Genomic DNA, 19,575 nt, shown 5'->3' on the forward strand with positions numbered 1-19,575 from the left:
TTTTAATTTTTAATTATATTTGATTTTCAAAAGACAAAATCACATTCATTGGTGCGTAATCAAATCAAGAAGAAAGACTTAGTTAGTGACTGACTTGACTTGGCAATTTGACCTTGACTCTGGTTTTTCTGTGGCATCTTCAATTAGGGCCAGTGCAAATAAATTTGGGGCCCGCTACGCTGCTGCCCAGGCAACCTCTTCTCTCATGAGCAACCACCCTCACCACCACCGGTCAGGTCAGTACAGAAGTGCAGGAAAAAGAACTTTCATTGGCCGCATTGCATATCTTCATATCGGGTGTGTTTATGACATGACATGCCTTTCCTGCCGTAAGTCCATCCCACTCACTACCGCAATCCACACTCTCCGCTATCCTCACCCAGGTTAGGCAAGCCTCTCACTATGTGTCGAAAACCCCCATGTCGAGAACCCCCGTGTCGAACGCTCTTTGATAAGTCTTCGAAATGTCTTTGCCGCCGATTTGCTGGACACTCACTTACATGTCCTGTATTAGGTTCCGCTCGCTCGCTTGATCCCCAAATTCCAGGACCATCATCCACAGCACTTTTATAGAGTGTGTGACGCCAAGGGCCAAGATGAAAAGAACAAGAAGAAGAAAAAAGGGCCAAAGATAGAAAACAGAGGAAAAGAAAAAAGGCAGAACCCAGGTTTATCCCTTAGAACACCTACCCCATCCAAGCCCATTATTCCTCCGACCTTACTCCTTTCCTATATCCCGCCCCCCCCCCCCTCCCAGAAGGATGCTGTGACAGGCAAAAAACAGAGACAAAATATAGCAAAAAGAGAAGGTGAAAGTTAATAGAGAAGAGACACCGGCCATCGCCTCTAGACGAGGCTTCCCAGACTCAACAGCAGTGGTGGCTTTTCCTGGAGCATTTCGGCGTCGGGGAGTTCTCCAAAAGAGAAGCCCTGGATGTCACCACCCATATCGCCGAGGCAGTCTGCTATGCGCGATGATTCGATCTCGCCTAAATTCCGCACAATATCCAGCTTCTGACCGCGTGGCGATGTCTGCACTGGGGTATCAACGCTGTCAATTATGGTGCTTTGGCTCTGCGCGGGCGAGGCGTGGGCGGGCGAGGCATGGGCAGACGGAACTTGAGAGCTACTACCAGGAATAGCATCAAATTTTGTCTGCACCTGCTCAGGGCCGTCTTGGGCGCGGTTGATTGTCCTGAACAAGGACTTGGTGCCGCTGCCGGGCAGGCTGTTCATGCTGGTCCGTCGGGATCCGTCCATAGCCTGAAAGTATCTGAGGTCTTCGTCGACAACGATCATGCCATTGTTGATGATCCTATCATTCTGTCGTCTCCATATGTCGAGGCCCCCGCCGTGGATTGGCCCTTCGTTGACAGGAATGGGGCCGCCGCCTTTGGATCTCCGGTACTCCCGCCACTCATGATTGACACTGGAAACGAACCTGTCTATTTCCTTGCTGTACAAGCTCACCAGGTTAATGCTGCAAGCAATAGAAAGAAGAGGAGAGGGAAGATGCAAAGTCCTCACACGTACTAGTATGTCAAGTAGGTAGTCGCCATCTTCAGCCAGTGTGAGATCCGTTGGAGGGTTCGAAAGCAGAGACCAGTAGGCCCCAACTTTGTCATATCCGTCTCTATCGGGATTCCATCCTCATCAAAATTAGTTGCAGGATGCATAGTACACTCGAGGTCCATGTGCGGAAAGTGCCATGCATACTGCGCAACGAAGGCTGCGATCCAAATTCCGAAGAGGACCAGACCTGACATCGGAAGCTTCTCGCCACTGATTTCGATCATATCAATCATCCTCTTGGCAGACTGGAAGAGCGCTTCGGCGCTCTTTTCCCAGAAGCCTCTGGGGATCTCAAATTCGGCCGATGGAAACGTTGGTTCATCTAGTGGGCCCGTAGGCCTATTACACCGAAGCGGCAGGAAAGGGACGTATTCGCTAGGATCGTAGTTAGCACATCCAGGTCCCCTTTCTCGGGTCGAATCATCATGACGGACCGCGATGAGGCGTCAGAAGATCACTCACCGATGCAGCATAACCCCGCAGATGCCGCCCAGCATGTGCAAAGAGACATAAACGCTGGCGGACTGATGATTCTCATGTCTGTGGAAGTTGGACGGCGACAGCAGAAAACTCTGAGGCAGATCGTCATAGAACTTGTCCAGCCTCTCCCTCAGCTTGTAAAACGTCGTCCGTTCATCCCAAGGAGGATAAGCCTCAGTCAGTCGGCCACCGGAGAAGGAGAAGTCCGATATCTCGCCCCAAAGGTCCACTAAGCGGACAAACTTGCTGAGGACGCTCTCGTTCTCAGCCTTCTGCTGGCACTCATCAAGGACAGTGTCCTTCAAGAACCCCGTCCGGACCTCTTGCGATAGGTCAAATGCCCACTCGTTGCATGGCAGCTGGATCTGAAGATCGTCGGTACGGACAGTCGAGACACGTTCTTTTCCGCAGGACAAGAGGCGATCGAGGATCAGGCAGCTGTACATTGTCCTCCGCCGGATCTCCTTCACGATCGTGAGCTCTGACACGCTCAGAGGGCTCCAGGAATATAGACCTGAGCTGACCTGCTTGATCGGCGCCGGCTGTCTCGGTCTAGGCCTGTCTCCAAATCCGAGTCCCAGGGCCTGCGCCATCCGGATTGCACAACCAACATACATCCACGCACCGAGACCACCTGAATCCGGCTGCACCTGGCTCCACTCGTATAAGCCCAGCATTAGGAAGGCCTGGACGCGCTCGACCGAGGCAGTGGTCATGCTTATGCCGAGGGGACCAAGGGCCTTCCGTAGAGCCTCCGCAAAAAACTCAGACGCGACTGACGCTTCATTCTTGCCATGAGAGCCTCGCAGCTTCTGGAACCAGGGTAGGGCATACGCCGTATGGGCTGCATATTTGGACAGGTCGGTATGGAAACGTGCAGTCAGCGCCAGGATGCCCAGCAGCACGAGATTGAGCTCATGTTGGGCCTCCTTTGTCTTCATCATGAACTTGGGGTTCATGACCTCCTTGAGGGTCGGAATGTGGAGGAACGGCAGCTCGGTCGAAAAGTGAAGCCTGTACAGGTCGAAAGCCTCGGCCCACAGCCTCGACGTCAAATAGTGAGCCGAAAGAACGTCTTCGGCATAGGCATGCGGGGCGTACTGATCTTCGGCCCGGGAGACATCTTCGATCTTCTTCAGCCGCTTCCTGTCAGACCCGGATTCACGTTCAGGTTTGTTTGTGGTCGAGGTTTCAGCCCGCTTCGGCAGCACAGGTGTGGCCTCTGGATATTTGCAGTCCTTTCCCTGCTTTATACATGTCTCGCAGGGTGACGTGCCTCCATCGTTCTCACACTTGATCTTGGACTTTCGGCACCGAAGACAGGCAATGCTTGACCGCATGGGCTGCCGCTTCATGGAAGCCTTGGAGGCATCCACCCCACCCACGATGGTATATGCTGGCCGTTCATCACTATGCCCAGGGGCCCGTGCAATCAGAAAGCCCTGGATCGAATGGCTGTGGTAGGCGGGTGGATGCGGAGGATGTGGAGGCACTGGCGGTGGTTGCGGCAGCTGCTGCTGCTGCTGCTGCTGCTGCTGGTACTGCTCCTGTTGCTGGTGCTCTTCGTGCTGGTGCTGCTCGTGCTGTTGAGCCGGCGTTGAGCTCGGGGCCAATGGGGGCAATTGGTGTCTATTATGTTCCGGGAAGACGGGGGTGAAGGCCTCTGCGTACGTCCGCTTCGGGGTGGAAGTGGAGGACGGGGAGGGCGGAGTATTGGCCGTTTCATCGGCAGGGGGATCCGGTGGGGAGAGTATGGCCTGTAGAGAAGTAATTGTGAAGACGGGTTGGGTCCTTGGCAGACCCGACCACAAGCCGTGATGGCCCTAGGTGCGACCCGAGGCGGCCTTTGACGAAGGAAGTGTTCGTTCACACAACACCAATCTCTCCTCTCCCTCCTCCTGAAGGACCCAGATAGGGAGCAGGTGTCCCCTCGCGCTACACTACCAGCAAAAAGCTGTAATGCAGGAAAAGGTGCACGAGAATCAATCTTGGTCTCCGTGTCTTCGAGGCCGCCGTGCCGTGCCAGGCGCAGAGATCAATAGGCTCGCGGTAAGTCGTTGAGTGCTGGAATTGTGAACGTCTAGGAGGGCGCAGCAGCACGGTCTCTAGGAAGACCTTCTGAAAGAGTGCCGTCTTCCTGCTTGCGCGATGTGTGACGGCAGCATCAAAGGGATGCAGGTAGCCGTGGAGGAAGAAGAGGGTGAGCCGGACCGAAATGAATGTGAGTGTGGTTACAGGACAGAGCTGCTGAGACCCCCACGGACGAGCACGCCACCAATGCGAAGTAAGAAGAGATCGCACGTTAAGATACGCAAATAGATAAACCTGGGAGAGCCAATGTCGAGTTTCAGCTTGAGTGTTGGAATGAAGCGTACGCCTAGAAGTTGGTGTCTGCCCACATATAAATCTGCGGAGCTATAAGGTAGCAGGCAGCAAGCAAAAATCAATAAGCAGTGACCAATGTGAGTTCAAGGCGTATGTATATGAATGTATGTATGGCTTGGGAGGGCTTTCTTTTTGTTGGAGAGAAGGCGCACGACTGACTGAACGGCACGCAGGGGGGAAGGGAAAAAAATAATGAGGAATGAAGTTCGCAGGATGCTTTCCCGAATGTGACAGATGGCTAGGAAGTTGGAAGGAAGAGATTTGTTGCATTTAGTGGCGCGCAGTTTGGTTTAATGGCAAGCTGCGGGTGCAAGCATGGCGGCAAGGGGGGGGTGGGAAGTATGAGAAGGCTCCAGAAGAGGAAGAAGAGAGCGGACAGGGCAAGCAACATAGCTCGAGTGCAGCTGCACGCACGCACAATAGGCCCGCCAACTTGCAGACGGCACAGTGATCCCAGAAGCAGAGTAGGTGCAAAAACGAAGTAGCAAAAACAACGGTGGTGGTTCTGCCATGTAACCTGAGCTCGAGCTCCATGCCTCGCATGCAGCATGCATGCATGCCCTCCCTCACGCCCTCCCTGGCAGAGAATACATAACAGAGAGCCCTCTTACAGCCCTAGCCTGCGCCTTCGCCGATCTCTAGCACACCAGAGAACAAGGGAATGCATGGCAAAGTCAGCACAGGCTTGTCAACTTACCGCAGTGGCACGTTCCCGTGCCCGGGACGCGGGCACACGGCCAGACTACCAGAACGGCTCGGCAAGAGCCTTGCTCCCTTGCCTAGCCAGGCTAATCAGAAATCGAGCTCGAAGGGAAGACCCCACGCTCAAAGTAGCAGGGAGGGAGGGATTCTTTGGGACGAGCATGATTGCGGCCGATGTCCCGCTGGGGCCTGGTCTGACGAGCAAACACGAGGCCCACCCGTTCAGGCGGGCCACCTGAGGTAGGTAAGCCTCACAGCAGCTTGCCGTGATCTACTGTCGTGCCATAGGAAGTAGTGTCCCTGGTGCTAAGACAGACAAAGTTGGCTTGCCAGCTCGGACGTTATGAACGTGGACCATTAGTATGCACGTTGTCTATCGCGGTTGAGTAATTATGCCAAACCGCTTCCTAGACGAAGAGGCAGTTCACTGTTGGTTTGGTTTCTTTTCTTTTTTTCTTTTTTTTTTTCTTTTTTTTTTTTTAGGAAGGGGGGGGGGGAATACCTGCAAGGTCGACAAGCAGGGTCCTCAGCACCACGGCCAGTCGGGCTCTGGCCCGGCCGAGGGGGTTAGACCGGGAGCCCTCGTTCCGACGAGGATGCAGAGGACATGCCGAATGTGGTGCAACACACAACATCCACACACATAGAGGAGGGATTTCACACAGCCCCCAAGGGCCCCGGGACAAAACGTCAATGGCTGTGTGGCCTGGTTGACGGATCACCTAAACCCTTTCCACCAAGACCCCCCCCCCTCCCCCAACCCCGGAACCTAATCACCAACATCCGTCCTTCCTCCTCAAACTCTAGACCAGCTTGGAATACTTTCTGCGAGTCGTCCTCACGAGGGTATGAGCTGTGATCCGCACGCGTATATGGTTGACTGAATGGCCCCTAAACTCTTGGGGGAGTTGGCTCGGAATTGACCCACTACCTGGTACATTGTATAATATGGTAGGAGAGCGTCTGGTATGCAAGTGATAGATGCAGGTGAGAATATTTTTACAAGTTGCTTCTGTTTGGAACGGGATGCGCACAGGAGGGGCGTCGTTCCAGAACCTGTGCCATACTGTTAATACAGGACAAGGCTGTCTCCTCGGTTTGTCCAGGTTGCAACCTGTGTGGAGACTTCTGTGATCCTGATGAGGCAAGGACTCCGTCACTGTGCCGCTGTCCTTGAGCAGAGGGTTGGAATGCGAGTTGTCCTCCCCAAAGTTTCTCCGACTGCTTCGAGAGCCGATGATCGCGTGGCGCTACTCCTTCTCGTGGCCTCGACTGGAGTATAAAGCATAAAAAGAAAAAGCTCAAAAGACAAGGAGGGTTGTTACCGCCCTCCGACAGCTTGCCATCGGGCACATAGTGCCGGTAGAATGCCTTGGTACGATGACGGGCCGGAAGTCGCCAGAGGACCTATCAGGCACGGGTTCTCGGGACTGGGAGAATAGCAGCTAACATAAGCGACAGAGTAGGACAAGGGGGTTGGATGGCCACCTCAACTTGTCGGCCTTGGCTACATACACCGTGGCATCGAGAACGTACCACGACACCAGACAAAGGGTACGATGCAAACAGTGTAGTCTGGTTTGACCGCCTGCAGAAAGCGGCCAGCAGTGGCATGCACTTTTGGCTATGCAAGCAGGCCCGCATTCTCGTTCATCTCAGCTTCTCATGCGAGGCGTCAAAAGAAACAACAGAGGCCAGAGCATCGGATTGGCTGGTCTCCGGTGGAAAAAGAATAAACGACCCGCACGAAGGGCAGAGGTCGGTAAGCGTAGTAATGTATGTGATCATCGTCAGCATGCCTGACGGTGGTATCCTGCAAACCTTGATAAATTCTTCTCTGAGACAAGTCTCAGCACTGGTCTCAACAATTAAATCACCCCTTTTAGGAGAGAAGAGCTGAGCGGTGGCGTGATGAGAACGGTGACGACGACGAAAATAGCCATTGAGCCATGAGTGTCGTGTTGATCGCGGGGGTTGGAAGGGGGTTGTCTTGGCATCGCAGCTCTGCAAAGCAAGCGCAAGTCAGAGAGGCAGGAAACGTAATGATGCACTGCACCAACGCTCCTTGGCATGGCAGTTGCAGTTGGCCAGTGGCGTGCGCGTGGGACCTTTCCTCGGCGGGAACGCACCAATGACGTCGCCCTGTAACTTACCACTGAACCACCAGCTGAGGCCTCTCGAAATTCAACCCTGCCACCCAACCAACACCCCCTCGACATCCCAACCATACAGCGTGTCTCTCTAAGCGCCAGACCCTGCGCGTGAGTGACACTCTGCTGCATCTTTGTCTGACAGATCAGGATACTGACAGTCTACTGCTACTACTACTACTGCGCACGAACACATAGTAAGTAGTACGTAGATGCTTGGAATCTCTACTCACATTCACATTTACAATTCCTGGCGTCGATCTCTATTTTTATCTGCCATCGTTTGTGATACCCCCCCTTTTTCCCCTTGTGACAGCTGCCGTCGGGTTTTGGGTACTTTTTCTTCTCTCTCGCTAGACACTGCTGCTGTTGCTCGGCCCACACGCCGTGGCTGCCTGCAAAAGAAAATCTACCTTGGGGGCTGACTTTCTTCGCTAGTAACGACTAGCTATCTGGCTATTTACTGAAGTAGACTTGAGAGAAGAGATAAAGGTGGCATACAACAAGATGGCTTCGGGCAAGAATGTGAGTCCATATGCGGACTCAAAAGTGGATTGAGCATGACCGTCTTGGGTATTAATGCGCCAGCACAGGATCCGAAACTGCTATACGCCATTAATGGTGTATCAGCTTACCACATTTCCAACGGCAAGGAGCAGTCGCTCACCCCAGCCGGTCCTCAGACTCTGTCCCTACTGATGGTGCCTACCTCGTCACCCTTCGCTGATGCTTCGCTTGTTGATCCCGAGTCTGCCCCGGCCGAGGAGGACTTCTACTTGCACCTGCACCTGCCCCCAGAGCTAGATTTGCCTCTGCCAGCGACGACACAGATCTACCACCAGCCGCCCACTAGCTATCTGATCCCACGGTGGGACCTTGGCCCGGACAGCGGCTCTTTTACGAGGATCGAGTTCCCTGCATTGGGTGGCCGCAAGGGGGTCCAGGATGATATCGATACTTTCGAGACCATCCTGGCGCAGTGTACGGCTTTTCTGGAGAGAGCACCGCCGCCTGTTCCCAGGGGAAAGAAGAACGATGCACCTCCAGCGAGCACCTCCCGATCCAAGGAGGCGATGGCCGCTGAGGAGAAGCTCCCTGCTTACAACCCTGGGGACTACAAGCCCGGAGAGGCTTATGCCAAGGGCAGCCATAGCTCTCACAAAAGCGGCCAGATTGTTCTCATCGACGAGGAGGATGGTAGTGTCATTGGTGAACTAGGCGAGGACTACCAGCTTGTCGAGGATAGTGCACTACAGCCAGGGTCCAAAGGTAAGAAGAAGAAAAATAAAAATTTCCCTTCGTGTTGGCAGATCGAGTAGCTAAGCGCAGTGGATCACAGAGCCCGTGCAGATCACCCTGCCCGCTGACGGGTCCCACCAAATTGCGATTGCACCAGCAAGTGACGAAGATGTGGAGATGGCCCTGCACCCATCTTACAAGAAGTCATTCCTGGTGTCCAACGCGATGGCTGCATCCCGGCTCATCGTCACCACCTCAGACATGGTCTCCAAGGCGATGCAGAACAGCGCCGACAGCTTCACGCAGAAGACGAAGCCTGTGGCGAAGCCTGTCACGTTCAAGCCCACAACGAGGGAGCACATCCGCAAGGTGCATACGTTTACCTCGAACGCAGCGGGCCTGTCTTCCAAGACGGTCGGGTCCATAGGAAAGGTTGCGCAGAACCTGGGCGCCACCCTGGGCCGGAACAAGACCAAAGATGGGCAACCCAAGGGCTACGACAAGGACGGCAGGCCACTCGAGGACTTCAAGCCGGGCCTGCTGAATAAGAGCCTCATGGCCTTCAGTACCATCGCAGACGGCGTGGAGAAGGCCGGCCGCAACCTGCTCGAGACCAGCTCCAGCGCCACTACCAAGGTCGTCACGCACAGGTGGGGACCAGACGCGGGCGATATCTCGAAGAGTCTCAGCGGCGGCGTGAAGAATGTCGGCTTGGTCTATATCGACGTGACGGGCGTGTCCAGACGGGCGATTCTCAAATCAGTGGCTAAGGGCATGGTTGTGGGCCGCGTTGCGGACGGCGGCGGCCAAGTCATTGTTGGCGGAGGCGATGGTGGTGATGCGCCGGGCGTAGTTGGTGCGTTGCCCGCTGAGCAGCAGCAGCAGCAGCAACAACAACAACAACAACAACAACACGTACTAGACGAAGGGCTGACAGGATCTGAAACGAGTCCAATTACGGGAGCAAAGGGAAAGAAAGTTGCGACTGTGAAATACTGAAATATTGAAAGAGTGCGATGTCTCTCAAGACAGGATAATACGAGAACGAGCTTTACGTATTTATGGTTCTGAACTTTCTTTCTTTAGTATCAATCAAAGTATGCAGTACATTCACCCTCCCAAATTCTAGCCCTGAACGAACCGTGTGAGTAAGACACGATCTTGAAACCACGTTCCAGAGGATTAAAACATCTCGAGCGGCAGAGGGAAAGAGCAGGGGCCAGCGGCAGGGTAAGGTCTAAGATTGGTGGAAGGAGAAAATGTCTCCCTCACCACCTCGTCCATTGCTTCCTTTTTTTTTTTTCATAAAAAAAATTATACTCTTGTGCTCTCTTTTTTATTTTCATTTGGCCTTTCCCTTTATTCTTTTCCTTTGCAGCACGGCTGACGCAAGCTATCTACTTATCTTGTCACATTGCTACCCAACTACCGTTGTGCATAGTATTGGGCCTAGAGTCCCACCATTCATTATACCATAGGTATGCCTACAAGATAAGTACTTGCATGTACCATAGTATGTACTGTAGTATTCCAGTTTTCAGACCCCTCAAGCATCAACGCCCCCCCTCCCCAGTCCAGAGGTCTCAGCTCCGAGGTATACGAAAAGTCAGAAAAATGGGGCTCATCGGGAGGCCATCTTATCTCCTCAACCTCGCATCAAGATGGCGGTATGCAGCTTATTTTCGCACAGTTTCTGGGCAGTCTTTACCGTGTACTTGCTACTATGCACACGCCTATCACATCACGTCACACCGGTCCCTGGATGCGTCCCCAGTTTTTGGTGGCACAGTACACCACAGTCCTTGCTACTATGATAAAAGTCAGGCTGATTGACAAGGGAGTGAGCTTCCTGGCCCACAAAGGCCCCACCACCACGGCATCTTTCCACTTTACAAACATCCTTGCCCGAATAACGCTCTGATCTGGAATTGCACATGCATCAATGTGTTGTCGTTGGGAGCCCTGTGGGACTGCTATCCTGCTGTACTACAGCATCGTCGACAGCTACGGAAATCGTGTGCTGCAGCAGCAGCAGCAGCAGCGGCAACGGCAGGAGGAGACAAAGACGAAGCAGAAGAAGTCGAGGGGGGCTGATGAGGCAGAGTTAGTGATCCCAACAACAGTCCCTCGCTGCCATGCTTTCCGCCTTTCTCTCTGATTTACTTGGGCTTTTGTCTCTGAACTCAGTCTCTCTGACTCTCTCTGCCCTTCTAGGCCTCTCCCCTCTAAGCATCGCCTTGCCTCGAGATGCTCCACGAAATCCTCCTCTCGCTCTCAGGGCACCCCTCGCCCCTGCTGCGAACCGCTGCGTCCCCAGACCCCCATGCGCCCCCCGCCGTTGACATCACCCTGATTACGCCGCCCGAGCGCGAGCTCCTCGCTGGGGTCGCCCGCCTGAGCGACCTGCACGTCAAGTTGCTCACCTTCACCTCGCAGATCGCTGCGTCCCACCCCTCCGCCATCTGCCGTGCCGTCGCCCACGCCGTCGAGGGCACCCACCTCGCGGCCTTCCAGCGCAAGGTCCTCGAGGTCGAGGAGGGTATCCTTCGCAGGGATGCCGGACTGGTCGGCGCCTATAACATTGTGCCGCTGACGGCCGTCGTCAGGGAGTTTGAGGGCTGGACGAGGCGCATGGAGTGGTTCTGGGATGTCACCGAGTTCATGTTGAAGAGGGTGAAGGGTGACGATGGAAAAGAGGTGCTCTGCACAGGCGCCAGGGTGATCAATCGCCTGCGTGGGGATCTACAGACCGGTTATCAGGATCTAGAGGATGCGGCCACGAGTCTGGTCAGAGTGGCCGAGACAGCGTGGGTGAAGCAGGTATCGGCTTGGATTCTATATGGGAGATTGCCTGGCTTTGGGGCCGGGGACTTCTTCATACAGAAGGCTGAAGATATCGATGAGGTAAGCCTCTTTTTCCTCTTTCAACTGATCTCGTTCCCGCAGGTTAGAGAAGAATTAACTTATTCTTATTTTCTTTCCGGCAGGAATTCATTTATGTCCCTGATCTTCTGCCATCTTTTGTCACCACCCCGACAGCGGCGTCCATGCTCTTCATCGGACGGTCTCTGAATTACATTAGGGCGAAAAACAGTCTTGAGAGCGGCATGCAGGGCGTAGACCAGCTCTCGTCACAGCTGAGGGAGCTGTCTCAATTGACCTATCCGCTCGACAGTGCTACTTTCTCGAGGACCATCACGGGCATCAGGTTGTTTCTCTCCAGAAGTACTCTGCAGAAGCTGCTTCCCCTGTCCAAGGTCCTGGAGATGCTTCAACTCCTGCGGGGCTTCTTCCTCCTGGGCCGTGGCGAGTTCGCAATGGCCCTCACCCAGCAAGCTGATGTGAAGATCCGCAGCCGATGGCGCAGGGCAGACAACCTGGCGCACGAGAAGCGCGACGGCCTGAATAATGTTGTGGTCAAGGAAGGCGAGGTATTCGCGGTTCTGACCGGAACCTGGGCCGCAATGGGGTCCATGCAAGGCCAACAGGCCGACGAGGATGAGGGCCTTGAGTTGGCCCGAGATCTTCTCAGATTAACTCTTGCCAAAACAACGTCAAGTACGCCGGTGCAGTCGCGCTCGGCTATGCAGATCGCGAGCACGCCTTTCCGCAATCTGATGTTCTCCGTCCCGGTCGTCCTATCTCTCCGCATCCCTTCACCTCTCGACCTGTTCCTCAGCGCCTCAGACGTCCAGGTCTATACCTCCATCAACTCATACTTGCACTCGATCCGCAGAGCTCACCTCCAACTTACTGACCTGTGGAAGGTCACACCTCTCAGGAGACACCACCCGCCCCCGCCCAAGCCGGCGTACGGCAGCAGTAAAGCAGGTCGAGCGCGTGTCATTCTGCTACGGGAGCGTCAAGCCCGACGGATGCTTGCCATGCGAAATGCGTGGACCACCTGCAGCGCGGCTATCTTCTTCCTGGCTGAGCTGGAGGGCTATCTCCAGGTGGAGGTGGTCGCCGAGCTGTGGGATGGGTTCCAGCGCTGGCTCACAACCGGGAGCGACGCAGCTCGGCTGCCATCATCTGCACCACCATCCCGTGCCACATCCCGAGCACCGTCTAGACTCTCCACAAGAGACCCAGATATGATGGACACGGATGATGCTGATGACGACGAGTATGAGGACATGTGGCTCGCCGAAGCCTCTACGGCATCTAGTCGTCTACACAAGTCGGCCAAATCCCCACATGATCCACAGACATTAGCTGCTGCCCACCGGCTCTACCTATCCACACTTGTCCGCCGAATTCTGCTCTCCCAGGAATCCTTCACCGATCCGCTCTACAGCCTGCTGGTGGACATTGACCAGCTGATCGCGCTGATCCACCGCCTGCAGGAGGTCTGGAATGCGATCGACCTCGAGGAGGACGTCGGCGTGGTCGATGCGTTTGTGGATCTGGAGCGCGAGGAGAAGGACGTGAGGTCACAGATCCAGGCGACGATCGGCAAGACCAAGTTCGGTATCGAGGATGTCATTGGAGTGCTGAGGAATCTGGAGGCAGACCATGAAGGCTTGGCTTGGAATGATGGTGAGACCGGCGAGGAGGGCGGGCCTAGGGGGCTGAGGGAGCACGGTCAGTATGTGCCGCGGCGTGTAGGGGGTGTTGATCACCTGTTGATGAAGCTTGATTTTGGGAACTGGTTTGTCTCGGGAAAGAGCGCGGATATTGAGGGATCGTATGTATAGTATTGTGCTGAGTCATGAATGTAGTTGATTCCTTTGTCGCATGGCGTTGGACGGGCAAGATATCACCAGCTATCTGGTAGGACAGGATATTCAGGGCATGATACCATCCATAATCTTTCACACAGAACTCTTTTGACATTTTTCAGTCCTTCCCTCCTTATGAAAGGTAACCCTTCGCTCCCATCACTCCTGATCTTCTTCATCAGAATCGTCACTAGAAAGAAAGGGGGCAGGAGGCGGAGGCAATGGCTCCACAAAGTCCATAATAGACCCAGGAAACATCTCGCTGTCCGGATACTTCCTCACGCATGTCGGAAATTCCTTCTCCAGAGCCGGGCCTCGGGTTCTCAGAACCTTGACCCATACACCTGCCACATCGTGCCAGTGGCACGAAGTCTCAAAGATGGCCTGGTCTCCTTCGATGCGCCATACTTCCAAGGTCATTCGGTGCTGCTCGCAGATCCTTGACTGCGTGTGGGCGAAAAATTTCATTTTCTGCTCAAAAAAACATAAATTTAGAAAAAGTCTCATCAGTTATCAATCAGTACTTTTGGGCCTGATTTTTTTTCTTTTTCTTGGCCGGGGAGGTGGTCAACCTTTGTTATGTCTTTATAGATACCATACTCCATCCTCCCCATAGGGGATTGCTCTGCCCAGTTGCACAGCCTGATCAGTAGCCGCATGCTGATAAACGCGTTGCGTTGCTCGAGAAGCTGGATCATCTCGTCCACGATGTTCATCCAGGCCCAGCCGCTCTCGAGGGGCCCTTCGCCCAGGCCGATGCGGATGTCGATGTGACGGAGATTCTGGATCGTGCGTCGGCCCACAAAGTCCGATATGGTCAGAAAGCCGCGGTGGTACCTGTCAGGCATAGTGTCGGCGCCCTCGAACGGGGGTAGGCGGTCGATGACCAGCGGCTGCGCCTGGAGCATGGGGAGACATTCGGCAGTGATGTACTTGCACAGGAGGAGGATGGTCGGCGTGTAGAGGGTCTGCTGGCGGGGCCTGCACCTGAGGCAGCCGGGTTCGTACGAGACAGTACGGTAGAATGACCTGTAGAGATCTATGCAGGGAGGGTACTGTGTGAGGTAGGAGTAGATCATGTTGCGGATCTCGGAGGGGAAATGCAAGAAGGAGTACGCTCTCTTTACATTGCCCGTCTGATGCAGGTTGCCAGGGCTGTCAATGTGGACTTGCACCGGTGCACGCTCGGGTGTTCCCAATAGTGACGAGGAAGAGGGGAGACGGGTCGGCGCCAGCGTGATGCTCGCCGTTAAGCCCTCCTTGGACGATGAAGTTGGCACGGATGGTGGCAGAGACCGTTCCCTGGTTCGCGTTGTAGCCTTCTGCTGCGAAGGATCATCCACATCTTCGACATGATCCATACACGGATCACTGCCCCCCTTTTGCTCCTGGTCTCTGCTTGTGTACGTGGTCTCTCTCATACCACAATTTCTTTCGTCAGCCCTAAGCAGCTCCTCGACCAGTGTCGGCGAACTCCTGACTGCTTCATGAAGCGACATCGTAGATGATGCGGGGCTCCGTTCACAACTCCAATGTGAGGGGCAATGGTGGATGGGATCAACCAAGACTTGTAGGTAGAGAGTGGTGCTACTTTTTTGAGGCTCTGCCTGTGGTGCTTCTTCTGCAAGTGAGGGGTTGGTGGCCGACTCTGGGGTCTGCTCATGGATATAGACCAACCGGTGCCACTAATGCGTTCAACTCTCGGTTGGATACGACCGCTCAGTCGAGGCTTTTGTTGTGTTCATTTAGCCTCTTGCCCATTTGACAATATTTTTTCGGGGAACAGGCCGATTTGTGCTGTGCCAATATGCAGCTTGGAGGTGACAACGAGCGTTTAGGGTGGTGCCACAGGATAAGCACGGCGTTTTTCAGCGGCCCACTGCATCCAATGAGCCACCCATTTGTTTGAGACACCCCATGCAGGACGAGGAAAAGAAAGAGAAAGAAAAAAGGCCGCCTTGGACCACCTGGGCCTCAAGTTGCCCAATGCAGGTGTCGGGGGAGGTGAAAAGATATCAAAACCGTAGGTCTGGAAAGAGAAGGATCTTGAATATGCAGGCTTCCTCCTATGAATCGTAGTATAAGTGAGCACTTGGACTGTCAAGAATATCTCAACCTGAATCTCCTACTTCTCAAACTCGACTGATCAAGTCTCGAAGAGCAGATAAGGGCCCTGCTCAAATCTTTGACGCTGCCTCGCTTGGCCAAATCTGAGAGATGCTCATTCATCTCTTTCTCTTCCCTCCCCCTCCATGCCTCGAAACCCAGCCTGCCAGTCAGGTTTGACTTAGACAGCTGTCATGCAGCGCAGTGACATAAAATGGTGAGACATGCCCCACACAACCTCCTGCGGACTTGAAAAACCAAAAATGCCGGCCGCAACACGACTAAAAAAAAGAAAAGAAGCTGTGCGCGTATGCTATTGATAGCTCGCATGCAAAAAAAAAAAAAAAAAAAAAAAAAAAAAAAAAGATTGGATTCCAACAACGACTAAAGTGTTGGCACAACTTGATAGGACCATTTTGCTCTCTGTGCTCCACGTCTGCCGTGTCAGGCTGCCTTTTTCGATATATGCCAGTGTGCCCAACTCTGGGCGAAGCGGCATGAAGAGCAAGCCTCCTGTAGGACTAGATCGACGTGCATGGAAGTGTGAAGGTGCGGGACATCCTGGAATCAGAACAGAGTGCCCGATAATGCTTTGTTTGCAGGCGATCCGGTAGAGCCAGGCCGTTTGTTGTGTGACGCAACAGACGCCACAACCAGCCTAGGCCCTCCACCAGAAGCAACCTTGCATAGGTGATGCAGCGAGAGGTGGTAATACGAGAAGCCGGGGGGAGGGGTTGACTTGAGCTCCATGCCGTGTACTTGTTTACAAGTTAGAGGTACTGAACAAAAGACGGCGAGATGAGTTCGTTCTCTCCCAGTTTGGTGACGTATGGGTTATCTGAAGCTGGAACGAACAAAACCAGTACTGAGGGAGTGAGTGAAGGTGGAAGAAAGGGGGAGGAGGAGGGGAAGGGAAGGAAGCAAGCCTGGTCATCCAAGTTCAGACAGGACAACCTAGAGCATGCTAACGCTGCCCAACCTCGGGGGAATGTTCAAACGTTCATTTCTTCTGCAAATGACAGAGAGAAGTATTAGGTAGGAACTATTGGTTGCTTTTGCGAGAAAAATCAAGGAAACAGGCTGGGAATGTGCATTACCAAGCCCGAAGAAATAAAGTTGAGGGAGACGGAGAAAAAGAGAAAAGAAAAAAAGCATCAAAGACAGCACAATGTCGCAGCAAGGCTGGCTAGTAGTCAAATACTATTGTGTGTAGAGCGGCAGACGAGTACCCGAGAGGGGCCACTGATGCAGGCACCAAAACGTAAACTGCTACCTCAACTTAGGCTGGGTGCGGGGCAAGACCACTATTACCAAAATACAATAGCGGGCGGTGGTGGGCCCCCCCCCCTTGTAACGATGGCCTGTGCGCAGAGTTGCTTTTGATTTCGATGCTGCAGCCGGCCGGGGCGGGCAGGCCTCTTGTGGCTCTACACTACATCCACCCCCATCCTCGGCGTCGCGATTTGCGCAGAGATCATCAGGTTTATCAAGGGCTCTCAAACCCCCCGGGACCTGGCTTCAACCTTTCATCAGTCCCCGTGTGCTGCCGTCGGCGACGGGCGATTGCGCCCTCTCCCACACAATACTGGCACTGTCTGCCCACAAATCCCGCCGCCATGTCGACGACAAATGGAGGTCACCCTGGTCTGTCGTTTGGAGGAGGCATGAACAATGGCATCCGTCAAGGTAGAGCCGCAGCTCAGGGTTACCCACCACAACCACCCACCAAGACGGTCAACACAGCCGTCCTCCCACAACACTCGGCGCCCTTCCAGCACTTCCCCTCCCATCAGGCCCAGTCCAGCACATTTTCGCAACTCTTCTCAGCACCATCCAACCCGTCGCCTGTCCACAATGCCGTCCAGAACGGCGGGAGCAGACCCCAACAAGCCCAGGCCCAGCTGCCTGTCCCGAGCTCGCGCTCGCGGGGCACCCCCCAGCATCGACAGATGACGCCTCAACCCAACGGCAATCCCCTCGGCTACATACCGACCACGATGCCCCAGCAGCACCTAGCTGCCCAGCCTATCAACCAGGCGCCCATGAATCAGCAGCCGATGGGGCAGCAGCCTCTCGGGCAGCCGGCCATGAATCAGCAGCAGGCCCTCAATCAGCAGGCGATCAGCCAGCAGGCTATCAACCACCAACAGGCCATGTCTCAGGACAGCTCTATCATGTCCCAGTCTCCTGCCTCGCATCCCCATCCGGCCGTGACACCTCAACCGCCGGCGCAAACACAACCCAAGACCCCTCAGCCCCCGCCACAGGCCCAGCAGCAGCCACTGCATGCAGATGCCTCCGCCCAGCTTTCCGAACATCAGACAGACGAGACTATGGAGATGGAGAGTCAGACCGAGGCTGGGGATGGTGAAGATGGTGGGGCCGATGGCAAGAATCCCGACAACGGAACCCCATACGTACCGCGGACTCCCATGGGCGCCATGATGTCGGCCCCTCCCGAGGGCGGCAGTTACCCGACACTCGATGCCGTACATAAGGCTGTTTTAGATTACTGTACCTCGGTCGGCTACGCGATTGTCATTGGGAGGTCGAAAAAGACAGTACCGGGGCTGAAGAAGGTGCTCTTTGTCTGCGATCGCGCGGGAAAGCCGCCAAGGCGCATCACGCCCGAGGTTCGCAAGCGGAAGACGACATCACGCAAGTGCGATTGCCAGTTTGGCTTCTTCGCCATCGAGCAGAGGACCCAGTGGACCGTGCGATACCGCCCAGACCCGGCTCACCTGCAGCACAACCACGGCCCCAGCGAGAGTCCTCTGCTCCACCCTGCAGCGCGCAAGCTTGATAGCAAGATGGTTGCCACCGTGAAGAACTTGAAAGAACAAGGTATGTACCAGTCCCCCAGGCTCATCATTTATGGAGAGGAGGACCACCAAGTCAATCAAGAGCTGACCTGGCCAAGGCATTGGTGTGAGCCAGACGCTGGAGATCCTCCAGTCCGAAAACCCTGCTGTCCCGCTGCTGCCCCGGGATATCTACAATGCGCGGGCAGCCATCAGCCGCAACCCTGCAAAGGTCACCGATGGGCTGGCCGAGGACCGACCCGCAATATACAGCAAACCCCGCCCGAGCGCGCAGGAGCGAATCATCACGGACCTTCGCAAAGAGATCGCCAAAGTGAATGAAGAGCTGGAACAGTTGAAGCAAGGCAATCAGAAAAAGATCGAAGAGCTGGAAGAGAAGGTACGCGACAAGGACAAGCAGATCAAGAAATACGAGATGTTTGTCGACATTTGCAACGAGCGCGTCATGTTTCAAAGGGAAAAGCTCAAGGGGCTCGACGACAACAGCAGCGCCGGCAACGGGTCGTAACACATAGTAGAACGAGGCTGCGCAAAATCTCCTCCTCTTCTTCTTTTACCAGTACTACTTCTTCTCCATCTTTTTGACGACGCTCACGGGTTTTACGCACGACGGGTTCTGGGAGGGGTTTGTAAACGGGTACATCGGCAGGACAACTCGGTGATGGTGGTGGTGGTGGTGGTGGCAGCGGTGTTCTTCTACCCGCGAAAGGGAAGTGAGGTTATGGCGTTATAGGTGTTTGCTCTATGTGTAAACCAAATAGCTTAGGAAGAGGAAGGCAGGGCTAAGTTTTGTGTTGGGATTGTTGTCTGTGGGATGGATTACCTACCTTGCCACATGCTTTAGAGACATGAAAAGAAAAGAAAAGAAAAGAAAAGAAGAGTCGAGATCTGGGTGAAACCGGGCAATCTTTGAACCATTTTCAAACAGCCAACCTAGAAAGCATTTGTAGTGTGTCTGATTTGTCGATCTAGGTTGATTAACTGAATACTCCTTAAGGAGAAGAAAAAAAGACGAAAGGGCAAAGGTGGTGTGATGCCCACAAATACAGTCCACTTGAGTTGTAGAAATCTAGAGGCAGTCAGTCTTCTAAGCAGAGTAATTTTTCCAAGGGGACAACGGCCATCATAAACAGCAAGGCATGTGAAGTTGAAGGGTTCGTTGACAGTGCATCGGTTTCAAGCTGCATATACCATGCGAGGACTCTGGACCAATCAATCAATCCCATCAACCGTTCAAGTGGGACAGCCACAAGTCGCGGGACAGGGGTGTGGCACCCTAGACCTGCTGCTGCAGGTGCGCGTTGGCTTGAGCTGTCTGTCTGCCGCACGCGGGGGGAAACGAGACATGACAGACTGGCTGAGAAAGTCAACAGTCCCCTGCTGATGCTACATTACTTG

General features: G+C 54.3%; 6 protein-coding genes across 6 annotated transcripts; 4 read left to right on the forward strand and 2 right to left on the reverse strand.

Moving 5' to 3' along the window:
• Positions 1-846: 846 nt before the first annotated feature.
• Positions 847-3,413, reverse strand: M406DRAFT_254425 (uncharacterized protein; the record flags this gene model as incomplete). The annotated part of the gene is made up of 3 exons (XM_040916965.1): positions 847-1,456; positions 1,534-1,947; positions 2,035-3,413. Coding segments are annotated over 3 exons (2,403 nt in total), but the record flags the coding sequence as incomplete, so codon positions are not given.
• Positions 3,414-3,876: 463 nt separating this feature from the next.
• M406DRAFT_55200 (uncharacterized protein) lies at positions 3,877-4,661 on the forward strand. The gene is made up of 2 exons (XM_040924550.1): positions 3,877-4,377; positions 4,452-4,661. The coding sequence occupies exon 1, from the start codon at positions 4,201-4,203 to the stop codon at positions 4,369-4,371; it is 171 nt and encodes a 56-aa protein (XP_040778314.1). The 5' UTR covers positions 3,877-4,200; the 3' UTR covers positions 4,372-4,377; positions 4,452-4,661.
• Positions 4,662-7,796: 3,135 nt separating this feature from the next.
• Positions 7,797-9,648, forward strand: M406DRAFT_345400 (uncharacterized protein; the record flags this gene model as incomplete). The annotated part of the gene is made up of 4 exons (XM_040922078.1): positions 7,797-7,814; positions 7,883-8,558; positions 8,629-9,363; positions 9,466-9,648. The coding sequence occupies 4 exons, from the start codon at positions 7,797-7,799 to the stop codon at positions 9,525-9,527; spliced, it is 1,491 nt and encodes a 496-aa protein (XP_040778315.1). The 3' UTR covers positions 9,528-9,648.
• A 747-nt stretch (positions 9,649-10,395) lies between these two features.
• Positions 10,396-13,344, forward strand: M406DRAFT_274835 (uncharacterized protein). The gene is made up of 3 exons (XM_040918237.1): positions 10,396-10,631; positions 10,743-11,432; positions 11,516-13,344. The coding sequence occupies exons 2-3, from the start codon at positions 10,776-10,778 to the stop codon at positions 13,223-13,225; spliced, it is 2,367 nt and encodes a 788-aa protein (XP_040778316.1). The 5' UTR covers positions 10,396-10,631; positions 10,743-10,775; the 3' UTR covers positions 13,226-13,344.
• Positions 13,345-13,887: 543 nt separating this feature from the next.
• M406DRAFT_241893 (uncharacterized protein) lies at positions 13,888-14,406 on the reverse strand (the record flags this gene model as incomplete). The annotated part of the gene is made up of 1 exon (XM_040916155.1): positions 13,888-14,406. A coding segment is annotated over one exon (519 nt), but the record flags the coding sequence as incomplete, so codon positions are not given.
• A 2,565-nt stretch (positions 14,407-16,971) lies between these two features.
• M406DRAFT_106539 (uncharacterized protein) lies at positions 16,972-19,093 on the forward strand (the record flags this gene model as incomplete). Its single annotated transcript, XM_040915201.1, has 2 exons — positions 16,972-17,772; positions 18,311-19,093. 2 exons carry the CDS (start codon positions 16,972-16,974, stop codon positions 18,683-18,685), a joined length of 1,176 nt encoding a protein of 391 aa, XP_040778318.1. The 3' UTR covers positions 18,686-19,093.
• Positions 19,094-19,575: the final 482 nt, after the last annotated feature.

Source organism: Cryphonectria parasitica, assembly GCF_011745365.1.
Source record: "Cryphonectria parasitica EP155 unplaced genomic scaffold M406scaffold_3, whole genome shotgun sequence".
NCBI classification, from domain to species: domain Eukaryota; kingdom Fungi; phylum Ascomycota; class Sordariomycetes; order Diaporthales; family Cryphonectriaceae; genus Cryphonectria; species Cryphonectria parasitica.